This window comes from Rutidosis leptorrhynchoides, chromosome 1 (genome assembly GCF_046630445.1).
Source record: "Rutidosis leptorrhynchoides isolate AG116_Rl617_1_P2 chromosome 1, CSIRO_AGI_Rlap_v1, whole genome shotgun sequence".
NCBI lineage: Eukaryota > Viridiplantae > Streptophyta > Magnoliopsida > Asterales > Asteraceae > Rutidosis > Rutidosis leptorrhynchoides.
Window position 1 is genome coordinate 176,376,770 of NC_092333.1, and position 24,083 is coordinate 176,400,852.

At 32.1% G+C, this 24,083-nt stretch overlaps 1 protein-coding gene across 1 annotated transcript; it reads left to right on the forward strand.

Annotated features, from left to right (window-relative positions):
* Nucleotides 1-17,529: 17,529 nt before the first annotated feature.
* On the forward strand, nucleotides 17,530-20,026 carry LOC139867170 (probable glucuronoxylan glucuronosyltransferase IRX7). The gene is made up of 4 exons (XM_071855503.1): nucleotides 17,530-18,023; nucleotides 18,267-18,628; nucleotides 18,736-18,986; nucleotides 19,244-20,026. The coding sequence occupies exons 1-4, from the start codon at nucleotides 17,744-17,746 to the stop codon at nucleotides 19,707-19,709; spliced, it is 1,359 nt and encodes a 452-aa protein (XP_071711604.1). The 5' UTR covers nucleotides 17,530-17,743; the 3' UTR covers nucleotides 19,710-20,026.
* The last annotated feature ends 4,057 nt before the right edge of the window (nucleotides 20,027-24,083 follow it).

A 24,083-nucleotide genomic window follows, 5' to 3' on the forward strand; every position in this document is an offset into this window, starting at 1 on the left:
GAATTCATAAAAGAGCAATATAAGCTTAGCACCAAAGTGAGAAAACAAATCCATGAGTTAAATGTCACATTTGAAATGTCGTTTCGTAGGGGTCTTGACACCACATTGAATTTCTTGCAATAAATTAGGATGTTAAATGAGTATGAGAAGAATAAGTGTGGGAAAAATAGCCTAAGGAGTAATTCCGTCAAAAAACGAGTCGCGCAACTGACTCTATAATCAAAACTACCCATCCATATATATGTTTATTAAGATTATGTTTTTTTTTTCTATCTAAGTGATTTATTATTTGGTTACTTATTTAATTATGAATGTAAGAGCAATATAGCTCCTAAATGTTAAATTGTTTAAGTGATGAAAGTTATTAATAAAATATTATTTTTGTGTTATACCTTGCATTATTTAATATCTTGTCAAGTTATTTATATTCAATTCAAAAGAAGTCCGCAAAAGTGCTCCGCAATCATTCTATGATCTCGTAATCAAGTAACATCACTCTTTCCCTTATATTACAATTATGTCTTTCATTTATTTCTATCTTTTATTATTATATATGCAATGAGGACATTGTATAATCTAAGTGTGGGGAGGGAAGTGATTACTCACTTAAAGAAACATTAAAAGATGCTATAATTTTCCCGAAAAAGTTGAAAAATGGGTACAAATTAAAAAAAATTTAGAAAGTATAAATTCTTAGTCAAACTTATATCTTTTTACTAAATTACTCTTAAAAGTAATAATAGAACTACTCTCAATTTCGAGATCGGATTACTTGTTTAAGATAAGAATTTAAAAGCCAAAAATTGTGAAACGATTACAAACTTATAGCCACTACCATATGGCATAATAAGCATGGACCACTGAGGCAGAAAAAGAGTCCAAATAAGGGCTAATTTAGAAAAATTGCCAAGTGTAAAGCTAAATTCTGAACATGGAAGCAAAAGAAATGAAAATTTGAAAGAGCCCAATGAAGGCCAACAAAAGTAGAAGAGTTCCAATGAGAACCATACACTTTTAAAAGCTCTAATTAGAAAACAAAATAGTCCAATGATGACCAACTTGTATAAATTTGACTTAATAAACATTAGGACTACTTGTAATCCTTGATCTAGTTTAGACTAGTTCTTACGAATAATAAAAACTAACTTCTTATTAAGACATATTTTTGACTTTGCAATTTCACTTTAATTGTATACCCATTCAAAGTAATATGATTTATAAGGTTTACTTGAGGACAAGTAAAGGTTTAAGTGTGGGAAATTTGATAACTCCTAAATTATACAGTTTTTTAATAACATTTTGAGGAGTTATCTTAGCATTTTTAAGACATTTTAATCATAAAACACACTAAAATGGGTAAAATGGGAAAAATATAATTCTAATGATTTTATCAAAGTTATGTATCAAACATGATCAAAAATAGGAAAAAATTGCAGAAAAGGCTATGAAGCCGCCGGCAAGGGTTCAAGGAAGCCACCGACTTGGGGTTGAATACGCCAGAATGTTCTAGAATTGCTGTAGAATTGAATGAACTTGTTGATCAAGTAAAAAGCAGATGAAGCCGCCGGCTTCATCATAAAGCCGTCGGCCTAGTTTACACGGTTTCTCGACTTGTCGACCAAGTTCAAGTAAAAATGGAAACAAAAACAGAAAGATTTGCCGGATCACTGAAGCTGCCGGCCTGCTACCAAGCCACCGGCTTAATTATGACGGTTACGCATTTTGTGCTTACGAATCAAGTTAAACTTGCAAAAGGAGTCACCGACCCAAGGCAAGCCGCCGGCTTCCCAATGAAGCTGCCGGCTTGGCCACCGTTTCTGATTATTATAAATAGTGGGCTCCAGTCTCAGTTTTAGGAGTGCAAATTCAGTACAACTCAATATAATTTAGTTTGGTTTCGTTTTTCTTTTAGGGTTTTATAAAACCCTTAGATTAGATTTACTTTTCATTGTAATCAAAAATCATTCAAGTTTTAATTCAAGTTTCTTACATCTACCTTTTTAAGGTATGATTCTATCTTTACTTTATTGTTCATCCATTTTATTCATTTTACTTGTTTCTGTTCATCTTCTGTTATGAACTAAACGTTCATAGTGGTTACGTGGACGAAAACTGAACTTCATCTGGGAATTAGATGAAGCCGCCGGCTTCACCAGTCCAAGCCGCCGGCTTGACTGGAATAAAGCCTCCGGCTTCGTGTGCTTCATTCGTACAGTTTCTGGTTCTTTTCCAGATCTGTATGGTCGAGTTTCTGTAATAATATTTGAACTATTTTGAATCTGTTTTGCTTAAATATACTTGTTTTTCATGCTTAATGATTAAATAACATGATTTTAGGATTGATTAGTACTTAATCCGAAGATCTATTATTCGATTCATGCTACTTGTTTAGATCTAGTCCATCAAACTTGTTAAATTGAATTGCATGCAACTAGCTTAAAAAGCTTAATGGTTTGGATTTGTTTAATTAATGATTGCATGAGAACTTAGTAGTAATTGACTTTCAGCTAATAACTTGAGTTGATCTACTTGGTGTTTAATAGCTTATATAATTTGTCAGTCTATTTGCATGTTGATCCTCATCACAAGATTGATATGTATCATGTAATTGAATTGAATATGAAGAATTAAGATGTTAGTTATGCACATCACATATCTAGCATATGCTTTAAGTCCTACTTGTTGAATGATATGCAACACTTAGCTTAACCTGTTTAGGGATAATAGGTGGTCTATGATTATTATTCTGCTTTGTGTTAATATAAGTTGTGAAACTTACCTAATATGATTCCCGTATGAGTTATTCGTTCATGTAATTGCTTTTATTTTTATTTGTTTATTTTGAATCTTCAATTCCTTGTTTTATTTTATTGCTTTGTTTATCTTTAAAACATCTCTTTCCTAAGAGATAAAAACATATCTTATAAAAGACTAAAAAAACTATATCTTTAATTCTTTGATAAGAATTAAATTATTTAAATAAAACAACTCTTATCCGCATCTACGCTCTCTTGGGACGATAACCTAAAATACTACATCTAATCGGGTTTTGTTGCTCGTTAGGGTGTTAAAGTGTAATAACAAAGGTTTTATAAATTTAAAAGTTGAAAGATAAGTTAAGCACTACTGCACACACTTTTGACACATCAATGGGGGAGAATTTGGGTTAACACGAGATTATGCTTAATGACTATACTAAATCTTAAACCATAACAAGAAGTGTTTTGATGATGACATATGCACACAACTAAAGGTGATGGTAGACATCTTGACATAAATATACAAGTTCACTAATTCATCATTACTCTAGCAAAAGACCAAAACCAAATAAAGCTTAAAAAGAAAACGTAAACTACACGATTAGGTACACGGTTGATCGTAGGTCAGACTGTGGAGTCTTGCACCCTGATTTGTGTAATTAGGGATGCACGGTCGACCTCACGGTCAACCGTGGGTCAACTGTATAAGCTTCTGTCCCAAATTCCACCGATTTTAGTTCAACTACTTTGGGGCATCTATAATTTATGAAACCTGTTCAAACATGCTTAGAATAGTTGCCTCCTTCATACCCAAAGGAGTTTTGGTCACTAGAACACTAATCTTAGTTAATCATGCTTAATGACATCTTAATGATGATTAAACTTTGATTAAGGATAACACATAAGTATTATAGGAAGAAAAACATGTACATCTAAAATGTATCTAGACATACGTAGGATTGTCACCAAGTCTCAATCAAGAGTTGCTCCTTCCTTGTACATGTGTTGGACATTAATGTATACTTATACATTAATCTTGCAAATGCCATTTTGCAAGTAAAACTTACATAGTCGTGGTTCAATGCTATGTAATCACTATGTGTTTAATTCTAGATTAATTAGTGATCTCTTGCTAGTCATTACATGAATATTATTTGACTACTTGTTATTAATACATGTGTATTATTTGAATATGTACTAAGTGCTAAATGCTAAGTAGTTATTTAATATGTGTATGTATGAACATTGTCTTGCTATGTGTTACAAGTTGGATTTCACCAACTAGTATGTGGACTACTTCAATATATGCTACTTGGATAATACTTAAAATGTCACAATCTAGTAATCTCAAAAGACAATGAATCATTAACACACATAGGTTTGCTTAAGTCTAAAATTAAGTTTATGAATAAGTTTAAACTTGATTTAAGTTGATGTCTTGCAACATGCTTAATTGTTATTACTTGCTTAAATTGTCAAGACATCATTAACACACTCAATTAATTACAGACAAGTTCAAATTTGAATACTAGCAATACTTTGTGATTAAAGTGTGTTGTTGTCATCAATTACATGTTGACCAACCAATAGGAATTTAGCAAATGTGTTAATTACAAATAAAGGATTATGACAAAACTTAGATTGCCTCAAATGATTATCATGACTTGTATCCAAGAATGTTAGACTTTCCACTTTGAGCAAGTCAAGTCACTATCAAGGCAATACATCCAAGGTAAATGGACATTTAATGCATATAGTACTTGTATAGGATGTTGGGTATCTTTTGCAGGTGTTAAATGAAGTAAAAAGTCCAAATATTGATGTCCAAAACTGATTCAAACGGCTATACAACGGATAAGTATTTTGGACTGGACCGCGTGCGGTCGACCCACGGTCAACCGTCATCCAAGCCGCCACAACGGCTATCTTTTATCTCTCCATTTAAATAGCAAGGCTTGGAGAACTTTGAAGACTTGGACCTCTTGCATGCTACAACTCAAAAATCATCAGAGAATTACAAGAACATAACAATTATACATATGTTTGTGATTAGCAAGAGAAGTTCTATAATCTCAAAGATTATAGAAGGGATTTTGTAAACTTACTTTCAAATTATTATCTTTGTGAGTTTACATAGTGTTGTAATAATCCTTAGAATTGTCTTAGGATTGTTATCACTAGAAAAGTGTGAGTCTTTGTACTTTGTATTTAGAAGCATATGCTAGCTTAGCTATCATCTTCCTTAAAGGGAACTAGAGAGTTGATTAATCTCATTGGAGATTAATACTTGTCCAAGCTGAAGACAAGTTGATCTAAGTTGGAGGCAATCTTTCGAAGGGATAGAAGGATTAGGTTTGTTGTCTAAGGAGAAGTACAAGGCTTGTAAATCGGATCTCCACCGGATTCGGAGAAAGGTGCTTAGTGAAGCAAAAATCTCGATTAGTGAATCAGGGAGTGGATTAAGGTGGATTAGTTAACATCCACCCAAACCACTATAAATCCTTGTGTTTATGTTCTTTACTTTAAATTTCGCTTTATTACAAACATAAACACATCACACATTTGTTTGAGTTGATAGAAGTGATCAAGGATTGTTCAAATCGTGTTGATCATTGACAGAAAGATTTAATAATCGTATTAACTAACTATTCACCCCCCTATAGTTACTTACAAATGTGTTTAAGTGAGTTGGTATGCTACCTTCGCTATCAACACAAGATAGTTAAAGATTCAAGGTTTCTTCACGACTAGCATATGCAGCAAGAAGATCACATGAAGAAGCAGCAACTGAAGAACCAACACAGACTGGAGTGGCATACAACACTTAGACAAATTATGCTCCATTACAAGCATAATCATTTCCTGTGTTGTCTACATCAAAGAGTACTATTCAACTGACATTGAAGACGAAGTTGAACAAAAAAGGACACGCGTCGGCGGCTGACAAGTGACTTACAAGACAACAATGGAATGCAGAAGTTTAACCCATGTGTAGTTCATGGTTAACACTTTGTCAATGCCTAGGGAACCCAACATTACATTTTTTTATTCAAATAGGATGTCCAATGGATGTTCTTGCATTAGCTACTGAAGAGGAAAGGGAGTCACCTGCTTCCTGCTACAGTTGTTGACTGAGTACAAACATCATTCATAGCAGTGGACAATAGATCTATTACACGGTTTTTAGGGCTTTTATAAATAGTTGAATCCACTATTTTATAAACTAGTGGTGTGGGTATTAAATCGATAGAGTCCAAACCTTGTATAAACTTCATTCGTTCGAAAGCTATCTAGGTGTAATCTGTATCAACTGGTTACCTATTCCACCAAAGGATAACTGTGATTCTTTGAGATTATTTCAATTAAAGAATAACGTTGAAAATTACTTATGACACTGATTTAATTTATTGTTAATTTTATGCTTAAGCTGTTAAATAATCTTAATTAACAAAAGAATTGTATTCACCCTCCTCTATAAACTTCCTGTTGTTAAATCGGGACCAACAACTTCTGCATTTCTCTGTTGTCTTGTAAGGTCACTTGTCAGTCGCCGGTGAGTGTCCTTTTTTCCTTGAACTTAGTCTTCTATGTCAGCTGAATAGGGCGCTTGATGTAGACAACACAGGAAAAAATTATGTCTTTGATGAACATAATTCGTCTAAGTGTTTTGTGTTGGTTCTTCTTCTGCTGGGTCAACATCATTCTTCTGCTGGTTTCGAAGAACCCACATATCTTCAACTATCTTGTGCTGATAGTAAGGCATCACAATAAAACACTAAGACACAACATTCAATGTTGTTTACAAACATAGAATAATTTAAGTAAACCTATGCTGGCTGCACTTTACAATTAATGTTAATAATCATGTTTTGTCATAATTAAATCCTTAATTACTTAAGGGACTCAACATAAATCCTCAACTTGCTCGCTACCGATACCTTCTACATATTCATTAGTATGTATTCATTCAGATCGATGCCAGAAAAGGGGACATCAGACTCATTAACCTTCGTAGCCATAGTGTAACACCATGCCTTTTTTTATACAATAGAAGTCTGAAAAACACATCACACACACACACACACACACACACACACACACACATATATATATATATACGATTGTACCAAAATACAGGTGTTACTTAAAATCTAGACCATTTAAAACATTGTTTATACAAAAACATCATAGTTCATGATGGTGTCAAACATCACTTTAATCCCCTACTGCATTCACCCACAAACATGCTACACCTCACCTATAGTGAAAGAACACTGTGGGGGATTTAGCGCACCGCTAAGTGAATGGAAATATCTAGATGGACATCACTATAAGCTACAAGAACAACTTAAGGCACAATTCACCAATCACATAAAGCACAATACAAGCGGACTGGCAGCCTGGACGGGCCTTCAACTACTAACTGATTGGGCTAGATTTTACTGATAGTCCCTATTTCTGAATCACTGGTATAGTCTTCCTGACGTCATACACTCTTCATCTAAACTATACCACCATTCAGTAACACATGGACCCAACACACTCCCCTCAGAAAGCCCTATAAGGGAAGGGTTGACCTCTTCCGTCCGAAAGAACCAAGACGGTATCACTGGGTGTACACGTAGTCACATAGAATCACTTGTGTTGGTCACATACTCATTACACAGTATTATCATAAGTATGTGATGTGAAAAAGTGTGCAGTACTTAATTTGCCTTTCAAACTTTTAAGTTTATTTAACCTTTATTTAATACACTTTTAACACCCTAACGAACAACAAAACCCGATCAGATGTAGTATTTTAGGTTATCGTCCTAAGAGAGCGTAGATGCGGTTTAAAGTTGGTTTATTTATGTAATCTAGCTCTTATTAAAGAACTAGAAGTATGATTTTTAGGTTTTCAGTTGTTTTTTAGATTTGGAATATTATAAGAGACAATTAAAGGTACGTTATTAATGAATTGAATAACAAAATATAAAGCAAGAAATATATATTAAGATAAACAATTATAAATAAAAGCAGTTACATGAACGAATAACTTATACATGAATCATATTAAGCAAGTTTCATGACTTTTATTAACACAAATCAAGATAATAATCATAGATCAACTATTATCCCCAAACAGGTTAAGACAAGTGTTGCATATCATTCAATAGACAGGACTTAAAGCATATGCTAGACACGTGATGTGCATGGCTAACATCTCAATTCTTGGTGTTCAATTCAACTACATGACACATATCAATCTTATGATGAGGATTAACATGCACATAGGCTGACAAATTATATAAGCTATTAAATGGCAAGTGAATCAACTCAAGTTACTAGCTGAAAGTTAATTATTACATGATTCTCATACAATCATTAATCAAACACATTCAAACAGAGGATCTTCGACTAAGCCTAACAATATTAAATTCTATTATATAAGCGTAACTCAAATTCAACAGATTTATCACTTCTTTTGTTGTTTAACTTAATTGCTTGCAATCCAATTTAACAAGTTTGATGGACAAGATCTAAACAAGTAACATGAATCGAATAATAGATTGTTGGATTAAGTGCTAATCCATCCTAAAATCAAGTTATTTAATCATTAAGCATTCCAAACAACCATATTAAAACAAGTTATTATTAGGAAAGGGTGCATTATAATTATTACGATAATTTGGATTCCCTCCTTGATATTGATTCACATAAGAGACGTTCTCGACCTGCTCCATAGTAAGACTAGCAACACAATCTTTCGTAGCATGAGGACCTTGGTATTTTTCACAACCTACCTTAATTACATGCATCTCTTTGGTAAGCTTTTCTATTTGCCTTCCTAAATTACCCAACTACTCATTCATAGCTTTAATCACATCCTCAAAATCATAATTGATAGATTTGACAGAACTGAAAATGTCTAAATCTTGATGCCATTCATGGGAATGAGCAGCTAACTTACTAATCAATGATTCAGCTTATTCGGCAGTTTTACTCATGATATTATCTCCAGCAGACGTATCAATCTCTCTTCTTGTAGCTATGTCACAACCTTTATAGAAAGTAGTTACCTTTTTAAATGTACTCAAACTATGTTGTGGACATCCCCTAAGCAATTGACCAAATCTAACCCATGCAGAGTAAAGTGTCTCATTTGATTTCTGACAAAAATTAGCAATTTCAGTTTGAAGGGTGACAGTTTTGGATTCGGGAAAGAAACGAGTTAAAAAAATTTCAACCATAATATCCAACTAGTGATATCTCCTTCGGGCAATGAATTTAATCACTCTTTAGCTTCATATTTTAACGATCATGGAAACAAACGAAGATAAATTTTATTACTTTCAACATTAGAGATGTTAAACATATTGCAAATATCCTTGAAGTTTCGAATGTGCGCATTAGCATCTTCTTTTTCAGTACCCCTAAATTGGTTATCCTTAAGCAAGTGAAAGATATGACCCTTAATATTAAAATTTTCAGTTATAGTCGGTTGAATAATGGCGTGACCTAATCCTTCTCGACCCGCTTTCATTAACGCTTCTAGTGAATTTTCAGTAGTCATTTCAATATTTGAATCAAAAAGAGATCCCAAAAAATTAGATTCAGGACTAGAAGGTGTACTAGACAATGGGCTATCTTTAGTTTAAGAAGTAGTACCTTCATTGAAGTTTAATTTCCTAACAATGTTCGGTTCTTTAGAATGTTTAAATAGTATGTCGGCATTAGGTAACATGTCTTCTAAGACGAGATTTTTGGATCGAGTATTCATGTGATCAAAAATCATAAAAATAAACTTTTTAGATTTTATGGTAAGGACACAATATAATTTTAAATTTAATATAATCCTTTTACTTATTTTATCTTTATGAGAATATATTGGGCATCTTCTAATATTTAAATAGAATTTAAATTGATAAATATAATAAATATTAATGACATAACTATACTTATTAAATACCAAATTTTATCGCATAACAACGAATAATCAAACATAAATCAGCCTATTGAATCTTTCAATACTTAAGTGACCGTCAGCGTCTAGGTTCGAGCAGGAACCTTTAAATCGGAATCCTAGCAACCCTCGCCTAAAGGAAGACCGTCATCACTTGTTTTCAAGAAATATCAATAACCAAAATATATCTAATTTCCGTATTTACCTCTCTCCCCGGCAGCGACACCAAAAAGTTGTTGTGCAAAAGTGTGCAGTGCTTAATTTGCCTTTCAAACTTTTAATTTTATTTAACCTTTATTTATTACACTTTTAACACCCTAATGAGCAACAAAATCTGATCAGATGTAGTATTTTAGGTTATCGTCCCAAGAGAGTGTAGATACGTTTTAAGGTTGGTTTATTTATGTAATCTAGCTTTTATTAAAGAACTAGAAGTATAATTTTTAGGTTTTTGGTTGTTGTTTAGATTTGGAATATTATCTCTTAGGAAAGAGACAATTAAAGGTACGTTATTAATGAATTGAGTAACAAAATATTAAGCAATAAATAAAGATTAAGATAAACAATTATAAATAAAAGCAGTTACATGAACGAATAACTTATACGAAAATCATATTAAGCAAGTTTCATGACTTATATTAACACAAATCAAGATAATAATCATAAACCAACTATTATCCCTAAACAAATTAAGACATGTGTTGCATATAATTCAATAGGCACGACTTAAAGCATATGCTATGTGACAACCCGGAAATTTCCAACCAAATTTAAACTTTAATCTTTATATGTTTCTGACACAATAAGCAATATTTGTTAAGTTAAATTTCAAGAATTTTAAACTATGTTCATACATTCATTCAACTTCGACCAAGTTCCAACGATTCACGAACCATTAAACGAATATGATTATATATGTATATGTGTATATATATTATAACTTGAAACGTAAATGAAATATTAGATTAAATACTTTATATGATTGTATCTGTTTCAAAATATTTATCAATGGAATTAGAAGATAAGATCAACTGATTGAATTATCAGATATATTAAATTATGATTACAAGTCTCTGTTGAAAGGCCCACGTTGATTTGAGAAATCTTTCCATTTTAACAATATTCGGAAAATGGTAAAGTAATTTATAAATAAGAACAAATTGTCAATCATTGAGAACTAGACAAAGGATAGTGGAAGATTGAATCTCATAAAGACTCGATTGATCTATTTAGTTTCAAACGTACAAAAACGTTTTCAGTTTAAAAAGAACTTTATTATTAAAACGTATATAACTTTTATAAATATCTAGAACCACTTTTGACAACTCATTACTTAACTAGTATGATAAAGATAACGATATTTATATTTTATTTTATTAAATATATATAACGATTTAAATTAATATTATATATATTTATACGCGTATAATACGTACATAGTTTTATACTTTTACTATACTTAAACTTTACCTTTACTTTATTTTTACTTTACTTTAACTTTAATAATTCACTTTAATAATTCATACTTTAATAATTTATACTTTAATAATTCACTTTAATAATTCATACTTTAATAATTCACTTTAATAATTCATACTTTAATAATTCACTTTAATAATTCATACTTTAATAATTTATTTTAATAATTCAAAAATCTATTATAAATAGAATTCAATAGGTTTCATTATTTCATAGAAACTTGAAAATATTTTTCTCTAAACTCTCTCAATCGATTTACATATATATATATTTACTCCGTATTATTTCAAGATATTATTAGTATACATAAAATATTACGACGGAGTGTTGTCCGAGTGATTTCGAAATTGTTTTTCGAGTAGGATAGGATTAAGGAAATTATGGGTTATAGCTATGGAGGTGATTGAGTATGGTTCATGGGTATGCTCGTGAGGTCAATATAGTGTTTATCATTTCCGTTGCGTCTACGTACCTTTCCTGCAATATTGAATCTCAATATTGATACGTGAGTACTCATAATTTAACTTTTACATACTAATAGTGTATTCCTGACTAGTGCTCGAGTATTTAGGATTATGCATGCTTGTACTTTTGATATTGCCCTTAGACAGGTTAGGTTGAATCTTGAATTAGTTACACTTGCGGTTGAGATAAGGTATAAGATATGCATGTCCTTGGAAAGCTAGCGAAAAATAAGAACTTTTCCTTTAGATATCGAATGGTTTCGATGAACGGATTAGAAGTTATAATCAATTGAATTTTCGATATTTTTATTAAAAATGATTATTATTATCGTCGTTTTTATCGTCTTTCTAGTTTTATCTTATTATTATCATTATTATTATCTTTATCAATAAAAGGGATTTATCATTAAAAATTGTTTTTTTTATTACTATCGTTATTATCGTTAAAGTTATAATTAGTATTATTATTATTATTATTATCCAATTATTATTATTATTATTATTATTATTATTATTATTATTATTATTAGTATTATTAGTATTATTATCATTATTAATATATATATATATATATATATATATATATATATATATATATATATATATATATCATTATTTAAAAATGGTTATTGTTATTGTTATTATTATTATTACTATATTATCATTAAGATAATTATTAGTATTATCGTTAATAATATTATAGTAACTATCATTATTAATATTAGTGTAATTAAAACAAATAATTGTAACACCTAAATATTTTGATTACTATTATTATCATTATTATGAACACGATATAAAAGACGATTAAAAGCTATTAAACGAAACGATTAGGAAATAATGAGTAAGAGTATCATGATGAAATTAAAATATTATAAGATATTAATTTAGATAAAATTATCGTTCTTATTATTTTTATCATTACTATTATTATTAAAAGTATCGTTAGTATTAAAACTATCATTTTAACAAAAATTATCATTTTAATAGAAATGTCATTGTTACTATAAAATATCATTATTATTATTATTTTAAATAGAATTATTATTTTAAAGATAATATTAAAAATTATCGTAAATATTAAAGTTATCATAATTAGAATTATCGTTTTATCATAATGTCATCTTAGTAATTATAAATATTGATATTTTTATAATAATAATTATTATTACAAAATAATACAACTTTTACTTACTATCATTATAGATATTATTTTATAAAATAAATATGTGATACAAACATATTTTACTACGTGTAATAACTTACTTTAATAATACCTATCATATTATCTTTATGATATTAAATGAACCCTATAAATTTTATTACTTAATATATATAAAAGTATTTTTGATTATATAAATTTAATATAAAATTTTATTTATTAATAAATAAATTATATTATTTACTCTAATCAATCTTTTTAAAATATTTAAAAATATAAAACGACGATATTTAAACTATATATTAATCATGTATAGATTTTTAGAAATTATTTTGAGTCAAATTTACTTTTGTTGACTTTTGCATATTAGTCTCGAGCATTAGGATTGTGGTACACTATGACTTGACCTAATTTGTTAGACAAATATTGACCAACATATAAATATATATAATTAATTTAGGTTCGTGAATTCGAGGCCAACCTTGCACTTGTTCAATGACGTTATATGTATTTTTACTACGAAATACAGTATGGTGAGTTTCATTAATCCCTTTTTAAATGCTTTTGCAATATATATTTTTGGGACTGAGAATACATGCGCTGCTTTTATAAATGCTTTACGAAATAGACACAAGTAATCGAAACTACATTCTATGGTTGGATTATCTAATCGAATATGCCCCTTTTTATATAGTCTGGTAATCTAAGAATTAGGGAACAGACACCCTAATTGACGCGAACTCTAAAGATAGATCTATTGGGCCTAACAAACCCCATCCAAAGTACCGGATGCTTTAGTACTTCGAAATTTATATCATGTCCGAAGGAGGATCCCGGAATGATAGGGGATATTCTTATATGTATCTAGTTAATGTCGGTTACCAGGTGTTCACCATATGAATGATTATTTTTGTCTCTATGCATGGGACGTATATTTATGAGAACTGAAAATGAAATTCTTGTGGTCTATTAAAATGATGGAAATAAATGATTATGATAAACTAATGAACTCACCAACCTTTTGGTTGACACTTTAAAGCATGTTTATTCTCAGGTGTTAAAGAAATCTTTCGCTGTGCATTTGCTCATTTTAAAGATATTACTTGGAGTCTTTCATAGCATATTTTGAAGAACGTTGCATTCGAGTCATTGAGTTCATCAAAGATTATTATTAAATCAATTTATAGTTGGATAGTGGATATTATGAAATGGTATGCATGCCTGTCAATTTTTGATGTAAAGAAAGTTTGTCTTTTAAAAACGAATGCAATGTGTGTAAAATGTATCATATAGAGGTCAAATACCTCGCAATGTAATCAACTATTGTGAATCGTTTATAATGTATATGAACGGGTCCTTTCATGCTAGACACGTGATGTGCATGGCTAACATCTCAATTTTTAGTGTTCAATTCAACTATATGATACATATCAATCTTATGATGAGGATTAACATGCACATAGGCTGACAAATTATATAAGCTATTAAATGGCAAGTAGATCAACTCAAATTACTAGCTGAAAGTCAATTATTACTTGATTCATCTCATGCAATCATTAATCAAACACATCAAAACAGAGGTTCTTCGACTAAGCCTAACAATATTAAATTCTATTATATAAGCGTAACTCAAATTCAACAGATTTATCACCACTATTGTTGTTTAACTTAATTGCATGCAATCCAATTTAACAAGTTTAATGGACTAGATGTAAACAAGTAAAATGAATCTAATAATAGATCTTTGAATTAAGTGCTAATCAATCCTAAAATCAAGTTATTTAATCATTAAGCATGGCAAACAAGCATATTAAAACAAAGCAGTATCAAAACAGTTTAAATAATCATCACAGAAACTCGGTCTATACAGATCTGGAAAAATCAGAAACTGTACAGAATAAAGCACGAAGTCGGCGTCTTTGTTCTAGTCAAGCCGGCGGCTTGGACTGGTGAAGCCGGCGGCTTCATCTGATTCCCAAACAAATTTGTTTTCGTCCACATAACCACTATGAACGTTTAGTTCATAGTGGTAGACGAACAAATAACAGAAACAATAAATAAAATGCAATAAAAAGAGTTTAAAAGGTAAATGTAAAAATAACTTTTATTGATAACTTGATAGCTTGATTTTAACTTGAAATTGAAACCATAATCTAAGAGTTTTCATTTTTTAGTGAAAACCCTACGAGAAAAACGAAAAAGTACATCTAAAACTGAAACAAAAAGCCTCTATTTATAGTTTTCAAAATCGGTGGCCCAAGCCGGCGGCTTCATTTAGTCGGTTACTCCTTCTGCAAGTTTAATGTAATCAGCAAGTTTAATAACGCGTATCTGCCTTAGCCCAAGCCGGCGGCTTCAGGGCCAAGCCGGCGGCGGGCCAAGCCGGCGGCTTCATTGATCTGCAATCTTTTTTATTTCGATTCCCTTTTTAGCTTTTTCTTGGGCTTTAAGTACACGAAACTAACTTAAGTCGGCGGCTTCAGTTGCAAGCCGGCTGCTTCACTATTATTTCTCGAATTCTGGTGTTTTCTGCAAAATTCTGGAAGTTTCTGAACTTTAATCACCAAGCCGGCGGCTTCAGGCCATCATGTCGGTGGCTTCAACTCACAATCTGCAGTTTTAAACTGTTTTTAATCCTGTTTAATACATAACTTAAACAAAAACATTAGAAGTACCTTTTTTCCTATTTTACTCATTTAGAGTGTTTTAGCATTAAAATGACTTTAAAATAATAAAATAACTCCTTAAAATTTTATCAAAATTCTGTATAATTTAGGAGTTATCAGTATGGAACTGGGCACTAGACTCGTCACTATATAACCACATCCATAAGGATAATCCCACTCACGTGGAAGCACAAGAACTCATTAGTCTTATTTCACTGAGCCTTCACATTTTCCTTTATCACCCAAGAACACCAAATTCCCAGTTAGTACACATTTCAATCACTTTTACATATTAAATAGATAAACACAACAACACAGTAAATGAGTCAGAATTACACTTAGTCCAATAAGCAAACAGTGTCACTCACACTCTCCTTCGTGCGGATAAAAGGCTCAGTCGCACGGGCCACTTTTGGTTCGCACGAGGGGATCACAATAACACCTTCACACGAATTACCACTTAGGTCGCACGAATTACCACTTGGGTCGCACGACCCACCATCTCACTCGCACGAGTGAGGTGTCATTCGCACGGAGCACTTCACAAAACATGGATTCAAGTACTGATGGTTGTTTGCACAAACCACCTATGGTTTGCATGGATGAGGCCCTCGTTCGCACGAATGACAAGTCGTCCGCATGAACATGCAAGAACAACAACATGCCTGCTTTAGAGCTTTTTTGCATATGATTCTCGATTTCTGCTAGTTTTGGTAGATTCAATGGACCACGAATGTTACATAACACATATAGAATATGTCTCTAAGCTCAAAACAGCGTCACAAACACATTCAAAGCATGAATCAAGCATCAAAAACTCACTTTTTCAAAACCCACATAAAACACGCTTGGATTCATCAAAATCTGAGATGTTTGCTTTTTTTTTTTTTTTTTCTTTTCTTGAAAACACTAAAATCAGATGCACTGGATCATTATCTAAGATTTACACTTATTGATTTAGGGATTACGAGCATAGGGTGTGTTTCAGGGTTTGGGAATTTCCAAAATAGGCAAATACGGAACGAATTGGATACTTATTTGATTAAAGAGTTTCTTCGTAGTGATGAAACCCACTCCCAAATTTATACGGGATTTACTAGTTATCTGAAATACAATGTACGTACCTCATTAAGCGGTCATAACTAGTCAAAATGAACTACTTTCATTCTCCCACTACTATATTTTAATTTTCAACACAATTACTATTTTTCTTGTTATAAAAACATACATTACAACTTTTTATTGAAACATATATTTCGCATACATATGTAATGTATTTAATCCCGTAAAAGAACTAATTGCAAAAAGCTAGAGTAAAATTGTATTATTTCTCTCTATACAAAACGTGTGATGCAACCATCTAAACATGAAATTTAAAACTGAAAATTAAAGTTAGTAGCTATAACTATCATTTAATTTAATTTAATCACAAGATGAAGCGTTAGATTTTTTTTTTTTTTTTTTTTTTTTTTTTTTTTTTTTTTGTAAGTGTTTCATATTATTTGAAATGAAATTGAAATAGTACAAAAAGACACAAATTGAAAGCTAAATAAAAAACAGTACTTAGAAAAGTCAATTTAGCAGTTTGATAAACTCACATCGTTAAATAAATTTACAAGGAGTAATTACCTAATACCTACACAATGTAATAAGAAAACTTTTTCCATTTATACTGCAGAAAATTCAATTTCAAGAAAACCAGAAAGTAGACCCACAACCAGCTCATTTCTTTACCACTTCAATCCTCACAAACATATCATCATAAATCACCAGTCATAAATCACCAGTTGTAACATTATTTCCGACAGAGAGTAGAACCATCACTGCACAATTCATACATCCAGCTACAAGGGTAATTTCGTCTTTTACATTCAACGGTCTTTTCATAAAACCAAGACAAACCACCACTGATCATCTTGAAAACAGCATTCCTCGACCACCCTTGTTTAATGTTTCATAAACTGATAATCCATCCCTCTTGCAATTAATTTATTATCTATATTAATTAATTTTATTTTATATACTATATACTTATACTTACTATACTCATAAGAAAACGGTCTTCCAACAAACCCACCATTTTTATTCATTCATCCACCTTCATAATATTGTTTTTTCGTGATCTCTACTTCTTCTTTTTCCAACCACAATCGAAAGCTTCATCTCAACCATATTGGAAAACTTACATCTATCTAACTTTCATCTTCATGATCTTCATCATTTAAACATCTTATCCTTACAATATATATACACTTAAATCTTTTACAATGGTGGAACTTCATAGATCCACCAAGAACAAAAAAGGGTTTTATGTCAAGATGAAATTTTTCAGAAAAAACGGAAAATTAGAAAAACCATTTTTCATTAAATACTTCAAATGGCTTTTATGGTTTTCATTATCATTTTATTTTTTCGCTAAGTTTCTTAATAATCAAGAACCCGAATCAAGCTCATTAAAAACAACGATAACATCTCATTCGCAATCAAATGTCGTTTCACGTGCCCTTTCTGAATCATCAATCACTCAACACCCCAAAATCAATCACGGTTAGATTCAATTTGTTTCGTAATTTATTTATTTATTTATTTTTTATTTTTGATAAACGAGAAACCCTCCAATGAACGAGCATATTGACTCCCTCATAGAAGGTAAAACCTCGGGTAATCAAACCCGCTCGAGACCTCGTACGGGTGAATTGCCCATTATGCGCAATTTGTTTCGTTATTATGAATATATGATACAACAGTAAAATTGCTCTGTTTCTAATATGATTTCAATTTCTGTTATAGGTTTATTGAACGGGTTAAAAGTGTACGTGTACGAATTACCGTCTAAATACAACACCGATTGGTTAACAAACGAGCGATGCAGCAACCATTTATTTGCTTCCGAGGTTGCGATTCATCGAGCATTGTTGAAAACCGATTTCCGTACATTCGACCCATCAGAAGCAGATTTTTTCTTCGTCCCTGTTTATGTATCATGTAATTTCAGCAAGGTTAACGGTTTTCCCGCCATCGGGCACGCACGTGACCTTATATCTTCTGCTGTTGATCTCATCTCCTCGGAGCTACCGTTTTGGAAACGGAGCAACGGGTCGGATCATGTTTTCGTTGCATCTCATGATTACGGAGCTTGTTTCCATGCTATGGTAATTAAATTTAAATTAACTTGTGACTTTAACATATTTATCGTTTAATTTCATTAGCTTACTGTTAATTTCTTAGATCAACTGGTGTTTTGTGGTAATTAAATTAGGAGGATCGGGCTATTGCAGATGGAATACCAGAATTTATGAAGAATTCGATTATATTACAAACGTTTGGTGTTAAATACAAACATCCGTGTCAAAACGCCGATAATGTCGTTATTCCGCCGTACATTTCACCGGAAAGTGTTAAGTCAACGCTGTTAAAGTCTCCGATCGATGGTCCTCGTGACATTTTTACTTTTTTTCGAGGGAAAATGGAAGTTCACCCAAAAAACGTTAGCGGACGTTTTTACAGCAAGTAAGATAATAAACCTACATTTATTACTCCGTATTTATTATCTATTTTACTTTACAGGAAGCAAGTAAAATGTGATATTGATTAAAACTTTTGGTTGCGGTCAAATCATTAAATTGTGGTGTTGCATAATTGCATTTGTTTTTGTTGTTAACGTTTATAATTGGATAATTTATAATTTATGTTTTAGCTTCACGTTATTGCAAGCAACAGTTTACTTTTAGCGGTTTATTGATAATTTAATGGTAATTATTTTATAGGCGTGTACGGACGGAGATACTACGAAAATACGGGAACCACAGGAGGTTTTACTTGAAACGACATCGTTTTACTGGATACCAATCGGAGATTGTACGATCGGTATTTTGTTTATGTCCGTTAGGGTGGGCACCGTGGAGTCCGAGATTGGTGGAATCAGTTGCGTTAGGTTGCGTTCCGGTAATAATAGCTGACGGAATACAGTTACCGTTCGAGTCAACGGTGCCGTGGTCGGAGATATCGTTGACCGTGAGGGAGAAGGATGTAGGGAAACTTGGTGCGGTGCTTGATGACGTGGCAGCCACGAACTTATCTGTAATACAGCGGAATTTGTGGGACAGTAAACTTCGGCGGGCGCTTCTTTTTCATGATGACGTGGAAACCGGTGATGCGACATGGGAGGTCCTTGTTGCGTTATCTGGTAAACTCGGTAGGTCTCATCGGAGATCAAGAGTTGCTAGCGAATGAGTTGATTACACGTGGCGGATAGTGATTGGAAAATTGGTAAGAAAGTTGATCGGGTTGTGGGACCGAGTTGGGAGTTTAGGCTGAGTTGGCAAGTAGGGAAGGCCAGAATGGAGTTAGAATATAAAAGATGAATTTGGTAGGGATCAGATAGAGTGGTCCTCATGGTATGTACTGTAGACCAACCTGGCATTGTGAACTTATGGGGTGGTGTTAGACTGGCAGTATGGTTTGGCTTATTTTTCGTATTAAAGATGTACAACTTGGACCATGTAAGTATAATAAAGGTATTTGTGAATGAAATATACAGATATAGTTGACATGTTTTTTAAACTTAGGCTACCATTATTTTTTGTTTTTTTAAATTAGGCTACTATATTTTTTTTCTTTTTAATAAAAGTTTTGGTAAAGTTGCGTCATTTAATTTTGTTTGTTATACGCAATATAGCCGAGTTTTTCTTGCGACTCCTTATAACATTTTTTTTATGACTCGAATTACTCGAGTATATTTGGACTAGACTTGTGAAATTTTGACTGCTTGCTGGGTGTATTGGTCATTATTGGAAATAGACGGATGAAGTTTGTCGCAAAAGAATGTGATAAGGGTAAGATGCGAAAATTTGTTCTGGATGGCGGGAAAAATAGGGGGTAAATGTGTAAACATTTGAAAGTGAGTGGGGTAGAGGAGAACAATAATAGAAAACGAAGGGATTAATGTTATTGGAAAATGGGGGGAAGCACGTGAGTGTGGGGTTAAAACAGGAAGAAAGGTTAAAAACTGTATAAAAGAGTGTGAGTGTGTCAGAAGTCAGAAATTGAAATAATAATTAAATGCGATTAGGAAGTGGTGGAGAGACAGATGTGCTGGTTTCAACGGTCACGGCTTCTTGATGTCCGAGTTAAATGCCAACGTACTGATCACAAGCATTTTTCATTTTTTTATATTTAATCCTACAATCTTACATTTTTATTGTTTTTACTTTATTTATATAGTCCGTATTATATTATATGCTCCATAATCGTGGTATCATATTTGTGGAAAAGAAATGATAAATAAGCTTAAGAGTTTAATTCATAGGTTGAGAATTAGATTTAAGAATTTAATTGGTGTATGTGTTAAAATGGAAATAGAAATGAATGTCAAACAATATTTTAAATAAAAATTTTAAATATATTATATACCTATATCTAAAAGGTAAAGTGGAAATGTATAGTACTATTCATTTCCCACTTTTCGCAAATTTAATCCTTTAACTTTCCTTTCCCCTCACTTTATACGTATATTTTTCCTCAAATTTCACAAGCTTAACCCCCTAACTTTTATTAAAATACAAATCGAACCCCCACTTTACTAACTTTTTTTACTAATATTCAATTTTCACAAACTTAACCCCCTAACTTTTATTAAAATACAAATCGAACCCCTACTTTATACGTAAAGTTTTTTTAAATTTCACAAACTTAACCCACTAACTTTTATTAAAATACAAATCGAACCCCCACTTTACTAACTTTTTTTTTAAAATAAAACCCGAACGCTAAAAGAAGCAACTTTCACAAAAGGAACAACCCTTCAATGTTATGTCGAAAAAAATTCTTTTTTACAAAATAGATCAAGACTTTTTTTTTAACTCGCATTCAAAACGGAGCCTCCGGCGCGAAGCGAGGGCTCCACAACTAGTTTTTTCTAGACAAGTGATGATTATATAGATATTTTAATTTATCTAATTTAGTAAAGAAAAATGGTTTGGGAACCTCAAATGCGTTAACATCATTTAGTGTGAATATAGATGTGGAAGCGAGCACGTCCGTTCCATACGTTCACGCATATTGATGAAAGGTATCCCAATTCTTCGATGTATGTAGAAAAATATTGGCATCTTTTTCTTTTTCTTGATTAAAGTAGCGATATATAAAATATTTAAATCAATAAATGATTGGATATCCAATTAACTATCGGTTAAAGAAACAAGTATCGTAACTCGTAAAGTAAATTTTAACATCAGTTTTTTAACCAAAAGGGTGTCTCTAATGCCGTTAATTTCGGCATCTTTGGTTAGGTATGTAGTGTTCATTGTATGATGTGTGTTTTGCTTGTATTCTTATTTTTCGTAGTCCTATCCTTTGTTCTTCTAAATGTGTTTGGTTGTGCATGTTTGTCTTTGGCGTTATGATTCAGTTGTGGCTCGGTTAGAGGTTTCTAGATCTAGTTTTTAAGTTTTTGTTCTAGCAAGTTTTCTCAAGTTTTATATTTGTTTGGATTGGATGTATCGATTTTGTGGTTCTTTCATTTATTGATGAAAGTAACCTAATTTTAATAGTAATCGTTATTTTACCCAATATATATATATATATATATATATATATATATATATATATATATATATATATATATATATATTTTAAGGCAAAAAAGATAATTTTATTGATACACAGATAAAAGTACAACAATAACGCGATATATACACTATTACAAAGAAATCAAATGATACGCGATCAAAAAAGCAACCAACATGCCATAGTAACGGAATCGGACTTGAGAAAGCTGGGAGACTAAGTCGTGCGCAGTGCTGGAAATCCAACGATAAAGCACCCGATAATCACCCATTTAGATCTATTACTACGGCGAAATTGGAGCTTTTGTAACGCGTGTACTCGAAAGATTCACTAACAACCCAAAACAAACATCACTTATGTCATATGTAAGCGGTAGATATTCGTACTACCACTCACTAAATAATTTATGACAGAACTCATATTCCAGAACTCACAGAGTTAACTCGATACCATTAACCGCGAGACCATATGCTCTTAATTAAATTTTATCAATAATTAAGATACCAAATATTATCCTAGAGCATATTTTTAAAGCGACCTCAGACACTAAATTTTATCGTAGCTCATTATTTTATATCGTAGCTCATAATGTTAATTTAATATCAATATTAATATCAATATCCTATTGGGTATAAGAAATATCGTATCCTATAATGATCCTTGATAGTTGACACATAACTCGTATAAGATAAAGTCTTGATTAAGATCGGCGCCACGCCATGACTAACTAGTTTTGATATTAGTGGTGTATCTGATTGATTTAGGACTTTTTAACACATGATACGATTATGATAGATGTTCGATGAATCAGTGTCACACATGACAAAACTTGTCATACACGGTGCTATATTTCTATCTACTCATCGTATACAAGGTTTGTCAACTAGAATGTTTCAGATATCCTATTTGAATTTTACTACTACCTTTCCCATTTTTCTTTAACATACTCGAGTTATGTAATAGTGTAAGGAGTACTTAATAATATAAAATTATCACTTCCTTTATCTCTAATTTATTGTTTGTATTTCATTTTAAGTTGTCATAATATGTCCATAAATAGATCTATATATTTTTTTTTAACGGCAAAATAGTATATATTATATATATATAAGAAAGAGAGACAAAAAAACGAGAGAAATAAGAAAGAGAGACCGAGATGTATAGACTCCACGAATGGCAGGAAAACGCCGTAGTCCGTTCATTATCATTAAGGGCGGGATTGGACTTGAGAAGAATTAACTTAACAAGCTGGAGTGGGAACGGGGTACAGTGTTAGCAATTCAACGACAAAGCACCTCGAACCACCCCAAATTCTCCCGACCAAAACGACTACTCCGGGAGTGGGGCAAAAAACCTGCGTGGAGTACAACATATTAACCTATCCCGGATCTTTTTGATGAGTAAGCTAGCGAGTCATAAGCACGTGGATTTTCTAACCATATATCCCATTCGATTTTAGGGCCTTTTACCCGGTTGGAGAACCATTCAAAACAATTAAGTTGGATTTCTTTAAAAATCATAGTGCTTGTCGGTTTAGCTTTTGTGAAGGTGAAAGCGTTTCTATTCTTCCAAATCGAATAACCAGTAACCCATTCAGTAGCTTGCCACAATTGTTTACCAACATCGGTGGTAAAACTATGACCATTCCCGAGAAATGCTTCATTAATAGTCAAGTTAGGAAGGGAACCCAGATTCCACCAATCGAAGACCTTAATCCACACCTCTTTAGCAAAACTGCATGATATAATGGAGTGCTCCACCGATTCGAGCCCGTTGTCACAGACCGGACATCGAACCGTACCCAAATCTACCCCGCGCTTATCAAGTTCCACACGCGTAGGTAACCGTTTGTGACGAGTGCGCCAAATAAACAGTTCGACTTTTAGCGGGACAAGGTAGTTACGAAGCGTCTTAATGCACGAGGGGGTGTTTGGTAGGTTTGCCCGAACTAAGAGGTTGGTGAGCTTCTTAACCGAAAACGACCCGTCCTTGCCCCAAGACCATGACCATTCTTCACAACCTGAACTACATGGAACAAAA